This window comes from Crassostrea angulata, chromosome 1, assembly GCF_025612915.1.
Source record: "Crassostrea angulata isolate pt1a10 chromosome 1, ASM2561291v2, whole genome shotgun sequence".
NCBI classification, from domain to species: Eukaryota; Metazoa; Mollusca; class Bivalvia; order Ostreida; family Ostreidae; genus Magallana; species Magallana angulata.
Window position 1 is genome coordinate 22,232,485 of NC_069111.1, and position 20,818 is coordinate 22,253,302.

Genomic DNA, 20,818 nt, shown 5'->3' on the forward strand with positions numbered 1-20,818 from the left:
TGCTTCGGGTCTCATGGCCGGTGACTGTCTAGAAATCGTATATAGATCAATAGACGTATTACTGTAAACTGAACATGTAGGCATATTTCAGATCAAATTCTACATTTATATTGACAAGTGCAACCAAGTTGTGAAACATTAACAATAAAAACAGACATAAATATAATGATTCTTGAAATGAAAATCCTATGTTTAACTCTAGACCCCTTTTGACCAATTCAGGACAACTGCAAATAGTGCAATTGTATACAATAGTTTTTACGTTGTAAGGCAGCGATGACTTTCCGTGCTAATGATTTATTTTGAAAGTTGAGAAGAGAGGTGCAGAATGTGTTGAATATTGATAGGAGATAGAAGAAAGGAACAATCAAAGAACAAATTACATCAAAATGAGAGGGGGTATCGTAATCTAGCCAGCTATAAAGTCGAGGAAGGGAGGGGGGAGTTGAAGTCACTTTGATAGATTCAAACCGATTGTCAACAAGTATAAACGGGGATATTACTGGAATGAAAGATTGCATCGATTTGCTTTAGGGAAAAAATCAAGATGTACAACATTTTTAATTGCATGCTGACTCAGAAAGTTCTTTAATTGCAGGAATTAATAAGAATCGACGGTTGAATGCTTGCGTGATGCACATAAAAAAACGAGATTTACAATCAGCGTTAATTAATATTTGGAGCGGAAATCTTTCAACAAAATTTCCGAGAAGTCACGAAGAGGAAAAATGGCAGCAGGTTTTGTTGATGAGCAACAATGAACAACCGTGCAAGAACGTGCTTCAGAAGGAATGAAAGACGAACAAAATGATTGAGTTCTTTTTTCCTCATGGAAAAGTTTTTATTGTAAAAATAAAATCTTTCATAATTCTGACATTAATAACTTAAAAACAATCAATAATCAAGCAAGTCAGCACCTTCTACCAACTGAACGTCTGCGTCTATACAGTCGACGCCATAACTTCTTTTTCATGAACATTCTGAGGTGATGATAGAGTATTTCAAACAAAATATCATTATGCTGAGTTGGACGTACAAATGTTGTCCGCAAATCAATTGAGAAATAAACAGCTGAACCATTCTAATAAAAAAATAAAAATCTTGTGGCATTCAACTGGTAAAAAAATGTAATTTAACCTGCTTTGTCTTTAAAGATGTTGATATAAAATATCACAGCACAAGTTCCAGTATAGATTATGGAAATATGTACATTGCAAAGTAAGTACAATAACAAACTACATATTTCATTTGTGAACCAGCACACAAGAAATATATATGTAAGTACTTAGAATCAACAATAATGAAACTTCATGGAAAAAAGATTTTTTTCATGCAAGATTTACAAATTCTGGCTTGCACACTAAGCGACGACGTTTCCACTATTGTAACGCCCCCTAAATTCCAATGCTGAATAAAATTACAGCGTCTCACTTGTATTGCGTCACATTGGGTTGCGCATCTGCGTCACAGATTTCAGCGTTTAATTCACATTCAGGTTTCAAACAATGTCACCAACATCATCGAATCTTCGAATTTAAGCGTCGTTTTGAAAAAAAAAACCAAATCTGTACAAGTGTGGCTTTATTTGTTCAATTTTGACGCGTCCTTTTAATTGCACCCAAATCATATTGAAAATGGGCGTCACCACAATCTTTGCGTCTCTCTTGGATTATCGAAATTGTAATAACAATCACAGATTTATAAACTGTGAACACACAACAGGAATGCTAGAGAATCATGTGACAGAGTTGGGCTTGACACTGACTGTCAAATGAGGATTATATGCAGATGAACTTTAAATTAAAATAAATTAAGGACAACTAACGGACGATTCCTTTAAAACGTGGAAGTTCGCTCGGAAACCGAGTCTGAAACACTGGAGTTATCTTTCCTTGGTGGCCCTGTCCCATTCTCAGTACTGTGATTTTTCACTGTCGTACTAACATTGGGCAACTTGTCGGCGGGCGGGTTATAGAACTTGTAGGCCAGTATAAACATAATGGCCGCTAGAGTCTTCACACAGACGAGTATCACAAAGAAGTTCCGACTGAGCGCCTCATTGTCGTAAATCCAACAGGAAGCCCTCTCCTTGCATTTCTCTTGCCACACTAAACAGGTACCGTCGATGATGGCCCCAAAGAAAATTGGTCCCGGAACCATTCCTGCGACAGACAAAAGAACAAATCTTTTTTAGATTAAGAAGAACATCAAGATGCCCAAGAGAGCATCATGTACTTTTCCTTCGAGCGAAAAAGTCTGCTCTGACGACTTGTCATTTACATTATACATTTTTCATGCTTTGAAAGTCACTTATAAAAGAAAAACCTTTAAGTAGCTTGAAATAACAATTTTCTAAAAATTCCAAAGCCACAACTCTCTAATAAATATGTTCAGCGAGTCAAAACTGCTATAACAGCTGGCTGCAAAAAGAAAAGACGCACCTAGGAGTCTGGCAATGAACCACTGAATACCTAGTGCGAACGTCCGCTGACTGTCATGTATACATCTACAACACAGATGTGGAACCTTGTGAAATTCAGGTTTTGAGGAAATGCAGAAATTAGCAAGTGTTATGAAAAATTTCTTTTACACATTAAAAATTTTAATTACTGATATACACATGGCAAATGGGTGGGCAATAGGTATGATAACATAGGTAAACAGCGTACAAAAATAACAACCATAACGATCGAGTTACGTTCAAACCCATATAAAATTCTCATATTTCTGTATAAATTACAAGTTATAAATACTGATTAAGGAATTTGTGTTTTGTTGATATACTTTTTTTAGAAGTGGGTAGGCTATATATAATTTTGATGATATTTCTTCATAATTAAAATGAGTTGTTGTTTAAGTGTTTAAGGAGTTCTACCTTAATGTAACAGCCACGGAAGGAGGCGATTCAATGAATCGGAAAAAGATGGACAACAGCAAAATGGGGAGAAAGATGTACAACTGAAGCACTCGGAGTTACACTTCCCTTTCCTAACGGTGGACTGTGACAGATGGGAAACGCTGTGGTTGAACGCAGCAACGCAAGAACAGTTTGAATACGTCTAAAACCACATGAAACAGATAATCAACAGATCGTTATATACAAGTTTATAAAGTCTTGTTGCAACTTGACAGTTGTCTGATCCTTGACCTTTCTGCACTTACCCCGTCGTCCCGAGCCTTCCCAGAACACCCGGCGTGACACGGCGAGAAGTACTGCACATTGTGCTCGCTGCATACCGGCTCGTATAGCGCCGTGCTGCAAGAACAGTTATTGTTACACGCAGATATGAGACCATCAACGTCCTCCCTGAAATTAAACAGAATAAATACAGTGTCAGCATTTGATGATAAATAAGAAAATATGATTAAAGCTGACAACTTCCGTAGACGAAAACTTCACATTTGAACTCCTGTCAAAATGCCACAGTCTTGGAAAGTTCAAAAGAAATTGCAAAGGTTAAATTAAGTTAGAAACAAGGAGAAAAAGATAGGCGAAGGATCGGTTAGATAAAGGAACAAATAGGGAAATCAAAGCATTGTCGCAATCAGACTTAAACAATTGCGTACCCTTGATTATAGCCAACTGTGACGCCCGCGATGTCCTCTAGATCACATCGCACCCAGACGACAGCGTCAAGAAGAAGCGCAAGTATACAGACGATGACGTTCAGACGTAGCATGCCTTTTACTTTCAGCTTCATCTTCTTACAAATTATCCCTCCGACAAACTGACCGCCCGCGGCACCAGGAACAGCTACTAGACCTATATAAAAATAAAACAACGTCAGGGAAAAGTTTCCATCGCTTATTCTTCGTTATTATCTATAAATGTATGAAAAATCGTAAATAAATCAAACCAATCGCAACTATTCGGCCATTTCCGAAACCACAAATATAATCTTAACGGAAAAGGGCGAGCGAGATTCGTGTCTTACCGCTGAGAATTGCCGCCCAAGCAGCGGATGTGCCAAACTGGTTCTGGATAAGTTTCGGTAGGAATGTGGCCATTCCAGATGTAGAAAATCCCTCGAAGGTCCCCGCCAGTGAAATGAACAAGAAGGCAGGATTCTTCATCAGGATCCAAAACGATCGCGGCATGTCCTTGATGGACGCCCCCAACTCTTTGACAGCTTTTTCTGTTGTGTTGTCGTTGTGGGTTTCTGTTACCCGCGTTTCTCTTACGTGCTGAGCCGCTGAAAATCAAAATGTTCCGTCAAACAATTTTCATGTGGTTACTATTCAAAATTGATTATATAATTTCTTTGAAGACGAAGTAAAAACTTACTTGGTAATTCTTTTCCATAACCAAACAATGGAATTGAAACGACTAAAAACAGCAAAGACGCAACGACAAACCCCACCCACCATGCGCCTACCCATCGGGGATCCTTTGGGGTTATCGACACGCTAAAAAAGAAAATTTACAATTAATGGTTGTCTTTATAGAACTCAGATTAAGCTTTTTAAGAGAATGTTTCGAGATAAAATAAAAATGCAAAAAATATTGAATGGTTGTTATTAAGAGCGGAAACTTACCTTTCAACCTCATAGAAATCCACATAGAGGTTAAGCAATTGTCCCCCTATTACGTATCCTAACGCGGGACCCAAGGTGGAAAAGGAATACATTATTCCTACCAAAAAAAAAGAAATATTATTTTTTAAGTTCTGAAAATTGCAAATATTAAAATAATATATTCAAATATACATGATGTTTCAACAAATGCTTGAATTATTACGTAGACCATATGTAGCAAATGAGACGTTACCTCAGTACGGCCCTTACCTACCGACGTATAAGGGGGAGGCCGAGGACGGGACACTGTCGTCAACCAGGGCCACGCCCACTATGTACAGGGTGGTTCCCCCGACCCCGTGCATGACCTGACCCAGCAGGAACACGTACAGGAAGTGTTGCAGGTAATTCTCCGCGTCCGCGGAGCACGAGTTCTCACTGAGAGCTGCTGTCGCTGGATCTGTGTGGGAGAGAGGAATAGTTATGAATGTAAACAGAAAACTCTCTCTCTCTCTCTCTCTCTCTCTCTCTCTCTCTCTCTCTCTCTCTCATATATATAAAAATATATTTAAAAAAATGAATTCTAACACCCTCAACTGCAAAGATTATTTTCGTATTTTAGAGTTATCTTCCTTACATGCAGTCTGTACAATGTACATCTAAATCTTCTTTTTTTCTTCTTTTTTTTTTAAAGTAAAGTTTAGGGAGAAATATATAACAATCAATACGGTATATGAATAATAATGAAAAATTTTCAGTCGGATAACATTTGAAATCTCTGTAGACACTACCATTTTGTGCCATTTCAAAACCATGTCCCCTTGGTAAGGCAACATACATAATGCTTAAAAGATTTACTCAATTTGACTGCATTGAAATGTCAAACACAGAATCCCAATTTAGACACTGTTTTGAGTGGGAATTGCGCAATTATAATGGCTGCATAAGTACAACCATATCCATCAGAGGTGTCAAAATTGGCAACGAAGTTTTTTAAATGTTACGTGATGTTAAAGGGGCATGGTGATTGGTCACAATTTTGGTCAAATTTTATTTTTCTGTTTTTATTATTTACAATGCTGTAGGAATGGACTTCTAAAGATCAAATTAATTTTGAGAGTCAGTCATCAAGTTACAAGCAAGACAGAGGGCTCACAACTCGTTGTCATGTAAACAAGGCTCGTGCCCTGTTTTTGTTTACATATGTTCAATATACTAGTAAAAAATAACTTCTTCAATACGATTTATCTATCTTCTTATTCATTTTAAGCATAAATAAACAGTTCCTAACGTTTAACACATTATTATTTTTTTTCTAAAACTAGAAATTTCACTTCAACATTCAAAATGTAAACAAAAGCTTTGTTTACATAGCAAACAATTGTAAGCTCTGTAACTCGCTTATAACTCAAGGAATGACACCTAAATTTTGGTTGCCTATTAAAAATGCCTTACTAAAGCATTGAAACATCAAAATTGGAGAAATAATTTTTGACCAAAATCGTCACCAAGCCCCTTTAAACAGTTAACCTAATACCGCAAGACAGATAAGACTGTACTTGCATGCAATATGACCTTTGTGAAAAGGTCAACAGACAGCTGACATATAATGCAGGGTCTGAGGTAACATTTCTAAAGATAAAGCTTTTAAAGATATCAGCCAAGACTTGACATACAGCTGAATACTCGGAGCAGTTCAACATTGCCCCTAAAATCTCGCAATTACGTGACCCTGACAGTTGCTTCACCAAAACGAATGACCATGACCCCATTTCTTTTTAAAGTTTAAGGTTTCGATTTACTAGTATTGTCAATGTTTCACTTCCACCTGTTCGGTGCGCTTGTTATTAACTGCTTACCATATTTTCAAGTGAAGGTGTGCAACAAAACTGTTACCATTGAGAATATTAGCATACTGTATACAGGGTTATTTTCGCCCCGTGTTATTTTCGCTCTTCTACACTTGCAAACGGTTTCTCCCAGTCTCGAATTCGCCCAGTTGCAGTTGTGTTTACAGAGATGTTATTTGTTACACAGAATTCGCCCAGTCTTAAATTCATCCTCTGACAATGAGGGCGAAAGGGGCGAAAATAAAATTGGGGCGAATATTTCTCTGTATACAGTAGTACATTGTAAATTGTTATGTTGGGTGAGAAAACATATCAAGTATACAGAAACAGTCTGATTATAACAGTTTTTTAAGGAAGGAAACGAAATGCTAGTAAGATAGATTTGAAAACAACAGTTACTACTGGGGTCACAATATGTTTTAATCAGGTCAAGTACTAACTAGTAAGGGAAATCTTGACATCCTATCATCATTCAATCAACACTTTGCGCCACCAGTCTCCAAGTTCCTGTTACTCAAGGAAGACTTGTTTACGAGGGGAATTTGTTTATGTTTTTATTTTTGTATTTTGATTTATATAAGACGTACTATTGTATAAATATTTCAAGTGTGTGCTCGTAAGAAACCAAATCGTAAAGTCAAATAATTTTTCGATTATATCACAAAGAACATGTTTTACACACTCAGAAAGAATTTGGCCGTGATGCATGAAATATTCAGAAATATCTCACTCACTGTATTAAATTTCGTGCATGTGCATGAAATAATATTTTTTCATTCCGGAATTTTGTAATTTTCTGTCTGGGAATGTCAAGCTCTGCTTAACTTTTTGAAAAATTAGGCTAATGTATACAAACATTAAGATGTTTTTTATTGCTTATGGTCCTATTTATAGCTGTAACACTATTGATGCAAGACTTCTTCATGACACACATAATGTACAGTAAATCCTTTTTATAGAAGTTTTTTTTTCTTCAATGGATACAATACAAAAAAAATTAAACAAAATCATAACAATCATATAAAGTTATCATAGTGTAATACTCAATGCCAACATAAGATGGATCGGGAAAAAATATCGATTTCTAATAACCGAGATTTCTAAGGTAAAATTCGATTTCATGCGTCAGATTGTGATAATAATTTCCTACAATCGAGATTCCCTTACAAATTGCATTCTCATAGTCGGGCTTTACTGTAATTCAATACGTTACCTCGGCAAGATTCCGCCACATTCTGGCCATATTCGTACAAGCCCGTAATAAAGTGAGGGAGGGCCATGATGAACGACCCCAGGGACATGAACAGGCAGGCTGAGGCCACCATCCGGGGCTTGTTTTTCCCGGAGCCGAAGTACGAGATGATGACCCCCAGTATTCCCGCCGAGATGTCGTAGGCGCTAGAGATGGAGCCGACCCTGGAGCTGGGCAGCTCAAAGCGCCGCTCCACCGACGTCGTGTTGACATTATTTATACCGTTGACTACAAAACCTAAAAGTGAAGGCGTGATTTTATTTAAAAAATACCGTGTTTGCTCAAACCTCATAAACTTGAGTTAAAAATAAAGATAAACTGATCGAGTTGAGGTTATTAGTTCGATAACTAAGCCTGAAAAAAGTCAATGCTTGCAAATTGTATACAACATGTCGTACATAGCCTATCTCTCAAATTTAATCTAAAATAGGATGAACGTACAAATAAAAAAATGAATAGAAAGACAAAGGGAATGTTGTATAGGGCCAATTTCTAAAAATTTAAATCTTAAATATGATGAAAAATGACAAGAAGGATACATGTATATAATTGATAGGAACATGATCATTCTCGCAAACCTGTTATGATGAAATTACGATAAACTGTTATAGAAACTGTTATAATGAAATTACGATACACTGTTATAATGAAATTACAATAAACTGTTATAATGAAATTACAATAAACTGAAATGGATGACACGTGAATGTGATTGATCGGGAATATCACTTATCTTCAATAAGGAAGCGAAACCATATTGGGTTTCTTTTTTGAAAAACAGAGAGGGTTATACTGTTTCTATCCTTTCAGGTGCCTGTGATTATACTACAGTACACGAGCAGCTCGTAATACAGTACATCATTTAATACTAATCAACTGTATCAACATTTCAAGCATGTCTCCCTTAACTTGATTTAAGTACAATGTGAGCTGTACATTCGAAGGCAGAAATTTCTTAATTGGCAATGTACGCGGCATCTTCAAAGCTGTGGGACAACAACCCTCCATTATAAATCACTTTGAATAGCGCTCCCTCATCATCAATCTTCCTACGCATCCTTTACTTTATCGTCATTTTACGATTCGGATGAGTCACATTGCTTATGTCCAGCCTCGATCGTTTTTCGTACCTTGCGTGCGACGTACTAAACCGATTCACAACCTTGCAACATACTAAAACAGACCTGTTCCTAACAATATTCCAAAACCAGGGCATTACTTTGTTACTCACTTAATCTGATTCTGCAATATACCAAAAAAATCTCTTGAGACGCAACATTCATTAACAGAACCTCAACTTGCAACATACGAATTCTTACCTTGCAACATAAACGAGCAGTTCCTGGCTTTAATTATAGCGACATACAAAAATAGTTTCTCGCCTCGCAACACACATAAACAGTTTCAAACATGCTGATAGTTTCTTTCCTTAGCAACAAGTTTCTTACTTTTGCAACGATCTTTACCTTGCAACATAAAACACGGTTCTTACCTTGCAACATACAAAAACAGCTCAAGAAGAACAGCAGTGCTTTGGGATTGTTGAATTTCTGCATACAGTTTGGTGAATATGGTCCATATCCGCATTTGATATCTTTGGTAGACTCCTCATCCATTTTCATAGGTAGAGGTTTCACAGACATTTTGCCGTTTCTTATATCTCCATTTACACATGCGTCCTTTCCAGACGATTCTGTTTCGGACATGACTTCAAAATCCGATTCCGTCAAGGGAAGTAACTCTTCCACATCATCGACGGACGAAGGCGTCCGCTTGCCCGTGTGAGGCGAGTTGAGCTAAAAATAAAGTTTATATATCAATAATCATCAACATCAAATTATACTGTTTGATGAAGCCAAAACAATGACATTAAATAATAATGATTGATGAAATCAATATACACAACTGAGCCTTTCGTCAGCCTATACCCGCAATTCATTCAGTAGTCTTTCAAAGACATGAGCGAAATGTGACGAAGAAAGAAATTTTAAGTGAAGAACTCTCAACTGACGGGCCATGAAGACACTCATCGTCAGGAGATGACTTTTACGAGTTTTATACATTAGGTCATATACCACTTCACTCAAACTCTTTAATGTTCAATGGCTAGTGATTCAAGTTGCATTGATCCCGGACTTAAAAGAGTCAAAAAAACCCACGAGGTATGAAAATCAACGTAACAAAAATTAACTAACTTGATAATTTACAAATATTAAAAATCATTAATGGGTACTTATACGATGGGGTACGGAATAGAGAAAATTTACAGAAGGCAAAGATCCACAGTTTAGAACTGGACTTGTGATGGATTTAGAACTATTTTAACAATAGCTTGGACTTTGGGTAGTTGTGTCAAACAGCAATGTGACGTAAGCATGTTTATTTCATTACTAGCCACTCAGCCACGGCTCTTTGAAATCAACAAGATTTGTCTTGATTTTGAGCGAAGACTATGCAATCGGTGCATATTTCGCTTGAAACCGCGTCATTTTTAACTTGTTTTGACGCAAGAAAAAGATAGCTAAGTCCTACTGAAAGTCCAAAGTCTGGTTAAAATGGCTCTATAACTTAGAAACAATGTAGACCACAGGCATTGACAGACAATGTAGATATTGTTAAACCTTTTTTCACAGATGGAACATCGAATGTTAGCAGGCTGAATATGGGTCGCATGCTGACCCTGGTGTTAAGTACTTAGTACTATTAACTTTGATGACTGCTGGTAGTTCACAGGAAATGTCAGCCACAACTTATTTAAAAGCATTCTAAAAATATCATAGATGTTACCATTTATAAACTCTAGTAACAGGGCTTCTTTCTTTTGAAAGAATTAATTAAATTAAGAACAAGTTCACACGGATGTAGAATAAAGCTTTGATGATCATTTTAGAGGTCAAACGATATATGTATTATATATGTACATGTATATCATACTTTTCGTCTCGGGCCATCATACGATATCAAAATGCGCCTTGTCAAAGTCACAGAGAGACACGTTTTTTGACATTCTAGAAGTTCATTACCATACGGCGACATTGAATAACTTTATGTCGAGTCATCCGTGTAAAATATATGAAATGCATTTCCTTTTTATTACAATAAATTAAACTAATAAACATTACAAGTGTGGTATATGAGATAGATAAATTGGATTATGATGGATTGTTTAATCTTCTGCGTAAATGCGTTTATCTTGTGTCACAACAGATAATCGCTGATTAGAATGACGGTATCAAGTGGACAGATATCAAGAATAAACTAAATTATCTCTCAATAAGAAACGCGGAACGGCAGAAATAAACTATGAACGGTCTAACGTATATAGTTTAATGTCGTCTAAAATAAAAATGTCGCGGGGATTTTCTTTTCTAATATGTGAAGCACTTTTGGGGGGGTTTTCAAGAGTATCTGAAGCACCATATATAAGGAAATTATGAGATCAAAAGTCATTGATGTGGTAGAGACATTGTAGAAGCATTGTACATCTCGCGTGTAGGAATTATAGTATACATGTATTAATAGTATACATGGCGGTTGCTAAATTCATAATCCCTTATGAATGAAACAACAACTCATCTAGAAAAAATGTATATATCACATTACAGAGTTTAACAAGGTGAAGAATGGGGTCTAGGGTCTTAAAATCTGAGAGCAGAAGTTTCGAATTTCAAAGTTTATGTACACACTCTATTAATTGAGATTAACGAATTGGGCAATATGTTTATTTTTATGAAGTACGGTAACAGTAAACCCCGGTTGGCCTTCAGGGTACTTTGACCATACTTAGCAATTAAAGAAATATTAAATACTATTTCAGTCCAATTTCTCATTGGCCATTTAAAACACGCCTGGGGAACAAATACATCTCGGTATTTGATGAAGACATCCAGAAAGGAACATTTCTCGCGTGCTTTCTATTATTAAAATCGGGGTATCCGCCCTCCTCAAGTTCGTATCCACTGAGTCTTAGGCCGAGTACAGTATGTGATTGCAAAACGTGTTTTTTTTTATTCACAACCGTTCTTCTGCCTCTATAACACAAACAAGGAGTTATCGCAATTAAAACAAAGTGAACTCATTAATTATGAACATATCGGTTTATCAGCAATGGATATAGCCTTCTTCTATTTACAGAGCTAATTAAATCAGTACCAGGGGATGTTACTTGGCAGACTTTTTTTATGGGCTCTGTAAATTAATATTAATACAACGCACGTTATCAATATAGTATACTCTCTATGTCTGTGTATATACATAAGCTGTGTTATTCATTGTCATTTCCGTCAAAAATAAACACCGGCAGTGGCAAATACTAACATGTATATGCAATGTTTACATCTTTTTTATATGGAAGATAAAACTTGGTGTTTTTCCTCCCTTTCGATAGCACAATTTTTTTTATTTAGAATAATTGACTTCAAGAATCGAAAGAATCGATGATTTATTTATTTATTTATTGGGGGGGGGGGGGGGGGGGGGGGGTCCATTCACCACAATCTTTTTCCAAAATTAAAAATCTGATTTTGATTTAAATATTCACTTGCGTTTGCTGATCAAATAAAGAGAGAAGTTTTTAACAAATTCACTGACCATAATCTGAACCCGGGGTATGTGTAAATACAATCCCAACACGTCCGATATTTTAGATCAGCTAAAGCCGTTTTAATCCTCAGTAAAAAGGAGTTTCAAAAGAATATTTCCTATCGTATTAAACCTCACTGGAAACGCTCGATAAGAAAAGAAAAAGTATTAGTTTGTAAAAAAAAAAAATATATCATAAAAATGCAGTGAACAACCAGCAAAAATGATCACCGACTAACATGGACATATACATGTTCACTTACCGCCATCGTTGTCAGATTTCGCGCAACAACTGTCAAAATATTCACACTACATGACTTTGTATATATCCGAATTGGCCAGGTGAGAAGCACTGCGCTGACACACTTCGCTAGACCAAACGAGACTTGACTTCCGTCGTACAGGGCGATATTAGATATAGAGGACAGAGATTAATTGTGACAACGACGAGAAACTCGACACAGCGCGAGATTTCAAACCGTTCCTTACGCCAGCACTGACTCAGACTGTAATATACTAATTCGGAACAAAAAATCCCGCCTCGGATACAAGGCATCTGTCGTTAAAAAAGGAGGATGTTTGAATAAAGCTTTTTTAATGATATTTGCAAAAGATCTGCTGACAATGAAGATAGGCTGCTCAAATATTTTTTCAACGAGATTTGCGCCAGGGCAAGGAACGATTTGACTGACAACAACGTCTGCAATGTTTGAAAAGGGATACACCGATATGAACATTCAATAAGATGGGCAAAGACCCTTGCAATGGACATCGACCCTTTGGATTTGGTTGTATTCAGCCAATTTCACGATAGAACAACAAACATTCCATTGTATTTACATTAAGTTCGTAATCTGATATGTCAAAAACTTTATAAGCAAGCTGTGTTTATACTTGATTAATTGGACCATACTAAAGAAGGTACAGAGTAGCGCAAGCTCCATTTGACTCCGTAGAAATCGGGCGTGAAATTGCGGATAAGTTTTGAGGACCTTGTACGGGGCAGGGCTCGCACAGTGTCAGGTTTCAGATATTGGACACCATTGTGAAAAAAAAACCCCAGAGGCCCGTGGGGTGTGCCAATATTTTATCTTAGCCTACTCTTTATAAATGTACCAACTTTACGTGTCTGCACAATGGCTTATATAAGACCAGCGCTCAATATGTTAGGCTACTAGTAATGTGATACTACATTGAAATAAAGATGTGCAAGTAATACTTGGAATATTGTACTTTATTACTAAAGTGCTTGTGTTTTTCCATGTAAAAGCATGTTTACTGGTAAATAAAATTATGCCGAACAATGCACATTATATGTACTGAGAGTAAAATAAAACAGACCTGTGCCTAAACCATGCACTTGAAAGAGACGTGAAAGATAGAATTCGTCAAAGAAAATTATTGATTTCAAGGAAAGCTGCCCACTTTTCAAATGAGAATATATGCAAATTTGTAAAAATTCTTGTATTCTAGTATACTTTCTCATTATTCCGACAATATCAGCCAAAATAAAAAAGGAAATTTTTGGCTTTTAAAAAAAAAAGTTTTCGCAATACATGTACATATGCACAAACAAATATGCAAGCAAGAGGAACAGCCCTCCAAGATGATTCAAAGAATGAACGGATTTCTACGAAAACGTTGCCCATTTTTCGTAACGACTCCTGTGCATCCTCTTGTCTGCAGTTGGTGCTTAATATATTTATTTTAAACCGTCTCTTGTGTGATGCTGTTGTATATACACGTGGATGCATTTTTCATTCCCGACCGATAGTAAACAAGAGTCTCAATAAACCGTAACACAGCATTCCAGCCTAGAGCCAGACGAATATTTTGGGAATGTGCTGTCTAATTTGAGAACAATCTACATGTATTCAGAACTGCAAAGAATGCCTTATTTATGATAAGATAATTTGATGAATTTCCGAGATGGATATTTTTATCATATTCCGCCCTCGTCAGTTTATAAGTATGGTATGCAACAACTACTAATTATATATATTAAACAGTGTCAGCAATTATGTTCCCCCCACACTTCTATGAATAAAAGGTGGATGATTAGCTAGAAGAATAATATATCATGTTCATACTTTTCAGACTGCCCTTATTACTTGAATGGTCATCAACTTAGTAATACTATGTCAAGAGGTGTTTTTTTTTCTTGATTAACTTTCACAGACTTTAGTTTAAACAATATTTTATTATGTAAAATATTACTTGATAAAGATTGGGCATGCAGCAGGCAATCTGCCTATATAAACCCTCTCCTTAAACAAGAGAAATAATAACATGTACGAACCCTTACAGACTAAGTGTCATGACCATATCGGATAATGGTCAAGGGCATTGCAAGTCTAAACGTTCGTCCGGCCCATACCAGTCCATAACCATAGAGACTAAATTGGATATATCCAATCCTTTACAAAAACTTTGTTTTAAAGAATGAAAAAAAAAATGTAAAAAGGACAATCATTTAATTAAGGTCACGTCTTTTTTGCTGTATAATATTTCAAAAGCAGTGCCACTGCTTTAAATTAGAATGAAATTATAGAATACCACCCTCAAAAATATGTAAAACGTTGACATTGGGGCCATATATATACTTAAGGATCTTTACAAATCACGGACCTCCATTTCTCTATAACTCCATCAATTAAGTGGTGGGGGGGGGGGGGATCATATTTTTTATATTCTTCATTCTATACATTCCTAAGGTTTTGGGGGTTTTGTTTTCATAATCTTCTGGTCAAATTTTATTTTTCATTTTCTTGACAGTTCTTTTGGTTTTGGTTTGTTTGTTCTTTGAAATGTAGAATTTTTTGACGATTATTTAATATCCAAAATGTATAATTTCGGAAAATTTAACAATTTGACTACAATGAATTTTGTAGAAAACTTATTACTTTGAGAATATCTTATTCAGTAGAAAACGCCGGATTTGGACAACAGAAGTTGCATAATAGTACATTTGGCCTCTGCATAAAATATTCGAAATAGTGGAAATATTGTTGAATTTCCGTAACAAATGTATAAGAACAATGATCAATGAAAAATGTGAACTCTTAATCGAAATCTTATCACATTATTTCTTTTCTACATATTTAGTTAAACCATATATATATATATATATATATATATATATATATATATATATATATATATATATATATATATATATATATATATATATATATATATATATATATATCTCTCTGATATGAACCGTATATTTTCAACACTGTCAGTTTCCCAAGTGTAAGGAGAGATAACTTCGTTTTAATGCGAATGAATTAGTCTGGTTTCATTATCTGTTCTACAAAACTGATGTTTGATTCATCTAAATAATAAATATATATCTAAATACATGTTCTTTACATATACATGTATTTCTTTTTTTTTCATTTGAATTGGACATACATGTATTTTTATTGTACAAAAATACAATTGGAATTGGGCGCAAGGACCATAACTTAGACCGACCTTTCTTTTTTACAGCATAAAAGACTTAACCGTTTGTTTGGAAAGAATTAATTAATATACTCTTTAATTAATAACATATCTACTACATAGTCATACACTGATTTGCTTTCATTCATCCTCGTCACTTCACACAAAAGAATGAAGTCGTTATTTATTAATAGGCCTCACGCCCGGCATCAGACTTTCTTCCTTAAAAAATCTTATGATCATTGATCACTCAGATGGTTAAAACCATCACCTCTTTATTTCAAGGTAGACTGGGGTGATTTTCTTTTATTTTTATCATTTTGACAATTTTAAAAAGGTGACCATATTTTAGTGATTTGTTAGATGTACGTCATTCGTATGGATATTTCATTATTATATTCGAATCTAATTAAAAGCAGGTGCGTTGTATTTCCCCCTATCCATTTCATTTAGCCTAGTTGACTCGACACGGAAAATATTTTTTTGAAACTATCAGAATTAGTCAATACAGATGAAAGAGGATAAAGTTTCCTAAATGAAAAATAAGTTTGAAAATTTAGTATCGGCAAAAAAGAAAAAGAAAAAAGATACCTGGTATTTTCTTCCTGTTAAATTCAAGAAGCCTTCAACTGAATATCAAATTAAGGTATCCGTTTTTGGACTGCTAGTTAACGTTTACAGAATATGTGTTTCTTTTTACCTTTTCTATTTGGTGAAAATCGAGTGCTGGGTGTTCTATCCGTGGGCGAATTTTCCAGTCAGGTGGAACTGATTTTTGCATGGGAAATACATGTAATTGTATTGTGTGGCGCCATTTACCAATAAGAGTGCGAGTCTTATTCAAGCCAGATTTTTTTTTCCGGAAAAGGGAAACAACGAAGGTAGAAAATCCCTACGCAAAAACACCACTAAATATTATCGCAATTCAAATGCTGAACATCCTCATTTTTTATTTTTTAAAATTAAAACTTAAAAAAATATTGTATAATCTATTATGACAATTCTAAATTATCCACAGTTTAACAGGCAATACGTGACTTTAAAAAGTCAGTTTTTATAAATGTAGTCGTATTCTTTGATAATCAATCGAGTAATTTCGATGCTCTATTTTGGAGTCCATAGTCCAAAATACAGGGATCAAATTATAAGAGCACCTTGAATCTGTAACAGTAACATTTCAACAGGAACCGGAAGCCGTGCTAATTATTCTATAACTGTATATTTCCTGGTTTGGAGATTTAATAGTACTTTTCATGATAAGTACTAGAGTTACAAGTAGTCATGCATTGATAATTTAAGAATAAGAAGGCAAAAGACACTTTGAGATCTTACGGTTTAAAAGGTTTCAAGATATACAAAAACATTTTCGACAATAAGTGACGATTGAACTGCTTAGATATAAAAAAAAAATATATAGAAAACCTTCCAGAGAATTTAAAAACATTTAGAATTAATTATAAAGAATTGTTAGAAACACTGAAACAGTTACCTAATACCATAAAGGAATATTGGGATGAAAAGAAGTATATATATAATAGGAGTGGTCACATTTTAAATTTACCGGACCACCGTATGAGAAAACATCAAACTACTGTAGGGTCATTAAGTTTTATTACAAGAAATAAACGTTTATTGTTGTAAATAATAAAACTGTTTGCTAAATAGAAAAAAAGCACCCTTTAAGACAAATTACCAACCCTTCAGACAGACTTGTAAATGGAAATCTACCGCTAAATCTGTATAAATTTATACTTGATTTATGGAAAGCAATTACCATGCGAGGGGTACAAAAGTTCAGTTCCCGCTTAAGAACCAATAAACTATACACAAAAACATTCAACCAACCTTGAACGGTATACATGTATGTCCACAATGTAAACAGTTAAGTAAGATTCTCTAACGTAGTTAAAGTTCGCAGAATAAATCAGTGTGTAGCTCGATGTATGTATAAAACTAGTTTCATATCACAACAAAACCGCCAGGATGTTATTGTGGAAATCAAAACGGGGATAATATGATCATGTCAACTCAGCACAAATGTACCTTTCCATGTTTACATACGGAGTAAAATCGACACAGTTTTTGGCATTTCATCTTTCATTAAAAATTGTCATCTTACCATTTGTACCATCATAAATATGAGATATAGGACTTTTTGTTCAGTCAAAGATCAACTTCAATAGCAGAAAAATATAAATAAACATTTGTGAATTTCTTACCTTTCAGTCAATTTAGAATATGAAAATTATATAAATAATTATTTGTGAATTTCTTACCTTTCAGTTAATTTAGAATATGAAAATTGATGAGTTATTTATAGTGTATAATTATATTGCACTGACGGTACTAGATTTTTGCTGAGTATGATGCAAGATATGCTACATGTACTAAGTTCCAAAATCTATTTTTGAAGAAGAAAAAACTCAAAAAGATAATTATATTTCTGTAAAATAAGGGGAAAATGGCGGGAAAAGGTTAACTCTGAGATGTCATATTTCAAAATTCTGAGCATTTGGATCAAAATGAAAATTATGAAAAAAAAACTTCACATGTACATTTGTACATAGGAAGCAAAGAATTACAGTAAATTGATGATATTCGTTTTAGGAGGCCTTGTTAGGCCCATATTGATCATATATAGCCCTTTGCCTTATTCGTTCTGACATATTTGTCTACAAACGGATTTTTTTTTTATATATAAATAAAAAACCCTTAAAAGATCGATGCGTTTATTGAAGCTTTTGAAAACTCGCTATGGTAGTACTGTTTCTTTTATGTAAGTATAAACTCGTAGGCAGTTCACGTAAAAAAAGGAAGTCATAAGTTGGTTTTTTTTTAACATGATTTCCGGAAACGATAGTTCGCCCACTTTGCGAATGAAAATATAAGAGAAATACGTGCAGTTTTACAGTTCAACAGCACCATTTAGAACTACCAGATATTCCGTTTGCAGACTTGACGTGCAACATGAGGTTGCACACGTAGAAAATGGTTTAATATCAAATGCGTAGCATATTGTTTAATTATAAAGTGTGTTTTTAACACAGTCACTTTAAAAAAGGAAGTTTATAAACAAACAAGTAGTGTAATGACGTTGACGGGTGTTGTATCAACTTAAATCGTTTCCTTTTTTCTTTCTACCTAAAAATCGCGTGCCCTGTAAATAAGTATATATAACAAGCAGGAACTTGGCCTTTCATCATTTCATGTATCTTAAATAGCCACTAGAAGCCCAATTATTCTGCTACCGAATTAAATACAAAAGAAAATGACAGGAAAGCATTGAGAAATGCGAAAATCATGTTAACTATTGAATCTGTGGTCATTATTGCCACGTTAACCCAGGGGAATAGCGCTATTAATTTGATAGGGAATGCGGATGAAGAGGGGGTCACCGAAGTAAAGATGTTATCTTGATTAAAGCACGCATGCTTTACTTCGTGGTATATATTCTCTGTTGACATAAGACTTGGCTAATAAGAAATCCGGAAAATAAACAAACATGACCGTAACCGGTTTTCGAGCTTTCGCACGCTTCAGTTAAAAAGGAAACCAAAAATAGACCGATCGAGCATATGATAACGCGTGTAACGATGGCACTACCCCCCCCAAAATATTAACTTACCCAGTTCAACATCCTTCGGAACATTTTTCACACCTTTGGAATTGTTTATTTAATACTTTGGTTGGTAAAATGTCGGTCAAAACATCGAAATATTGAACACAGTGATCTGTCGTTGCTACCGCACATGTGTATTGTCTCCTCTGAGAGCTGACGTCAGTGAGACCGAAACCTTTATAAAAGTCAGATTGACCCGGAAATCTTCACAATTACGACTAATTTATACATCTATGTGATATTTAAAGAGGAATTAAAAATTTCCTTATAATTATCGTTTTACTTGTATTAATAATTCTTCTACACCAAGTCTGACGAAAGGTCCACGAACACGAACTGTCTTTGGTCAAAATGTTCAATTATATTTAATCAATTAAAATTTAATATGTCTCTTTTAAAAGTTATTTATCACACTAAAAAGACAACACATGGTTTAACCAAAAATATCATTTGTGATAATTTGAATGTAAAATATTATTAGAATATATATACAATTTATGTATTTATCTACATCCACTGACTATTTTCTCCGTTTATGTTTTCAACAATACCGATTTCTATAATTTTTTTCTGTTTATAATGCTTACAGAAAACTGATTTCCATAGACTTACCAGTCTGATCAATGACGGTCTTAAGTGCAGTTAGCTTGCATCTGAACAACAAACGACGAATTCTTGAGCAAAAAAAAAAAAACCCTTGCAGGCCATCGAGTCAATTCTTAGAAGCTAAAAAAAATCACAATCCATTCAATTTTTATTTCAAACCCGCAGATTATATAATCAATCTAGTTAAAATTAGAACTTACATCCGCTCCATGCGCGGATCTAGGGGGGGGGGGGCGGGGTCGGGGGGGGGGGGGGTCCCGACCCCCCTGGAAAATGAAAATTTATTAAATTTACATAGTAAAATAATCGCGAAAATATGCCTCGGACCCCCCCCCCCCCCCCCCCCCCCGGCAAACACAATTATCCTTCGGACCCCCCCTGGAAAAATTTTCTGGATCCGCGCATGCGCTCCCCAGTTTTTGACATGTCGCGTGGACAGATCGAAAACCGCGATATGTCGCGACATATCGAAAACCGGGGGGCGGATGGAAGTTCTAATTTTAATTAGATTGGTTATATAATGTTGATATCTTTAAAATTAAACTGCCTTGTTCTAGTTTATATTGACCTTTGTGGACTATTTTAAGCTCGACTAATATTGTTTTTGGCATTTTTACACAGACTGCATCGTCTCAAGCCACGGGTTTTGTGTCCATTCTATTTCCACACAAAACCCGTGGCTTGAGACGATGCACAGACTGAGTGTGTATAGCTTTTTGGTTCTTAATGCATTAGTTGAATTTCAATTGCTCACTTTGTTTAAATAATTTAAGAGAGATCCAAATAGATAAGTAAATATGAAGAGTAAAGTGCTATACATCTGGTGGTTCAAATACGGGGTATTGCAGAAAAAAGTCACGTGACACGCTGACGCCTGCTACCTTTGCACCTTCACAAGAAAATCTCTTGTTGTTTAAATCATAGCCATGATGAGGTATTTTATATGAT

The 20,818-nt window shown here is 35.2% G+C and overlaps 1 protein-coding gene across 1 annotated transcript; it reads right to left on the bottom strand.

Annotated features, from left to right (window-relative positions):
* Nucleotides 1-811: 811 nt before the first annotated feature.
* Nucleotides 812-13,334, bottom strand: LOC128184187 (solute carrier organic anion transporter family member 4C1-like). The gene is given in 13 exon segments (XM_052853551.1): nt 812-2,162; nt 2,442-2,506; nt 2,876-2,960; nt 2,963-3,059; nt 3,163-3,307; nt 3,568-3,763; nt 3,936-4,193; nt 4,286-4,407; nt 4,537-4,633; nt 4,790-4,975; nt 7,579-7,854; nt 9,110-9,413; nt 12,462-13,334. Coding segments are annotated over 13 exon segments (2,163 nt in total). The 5' UTR covers nt 12,468-13,334; the 3' UTR covers nt 812-1,836.
* Between the last annotated feature and the right edge of the window lie 7,484 nt (nt 13,335-20,818).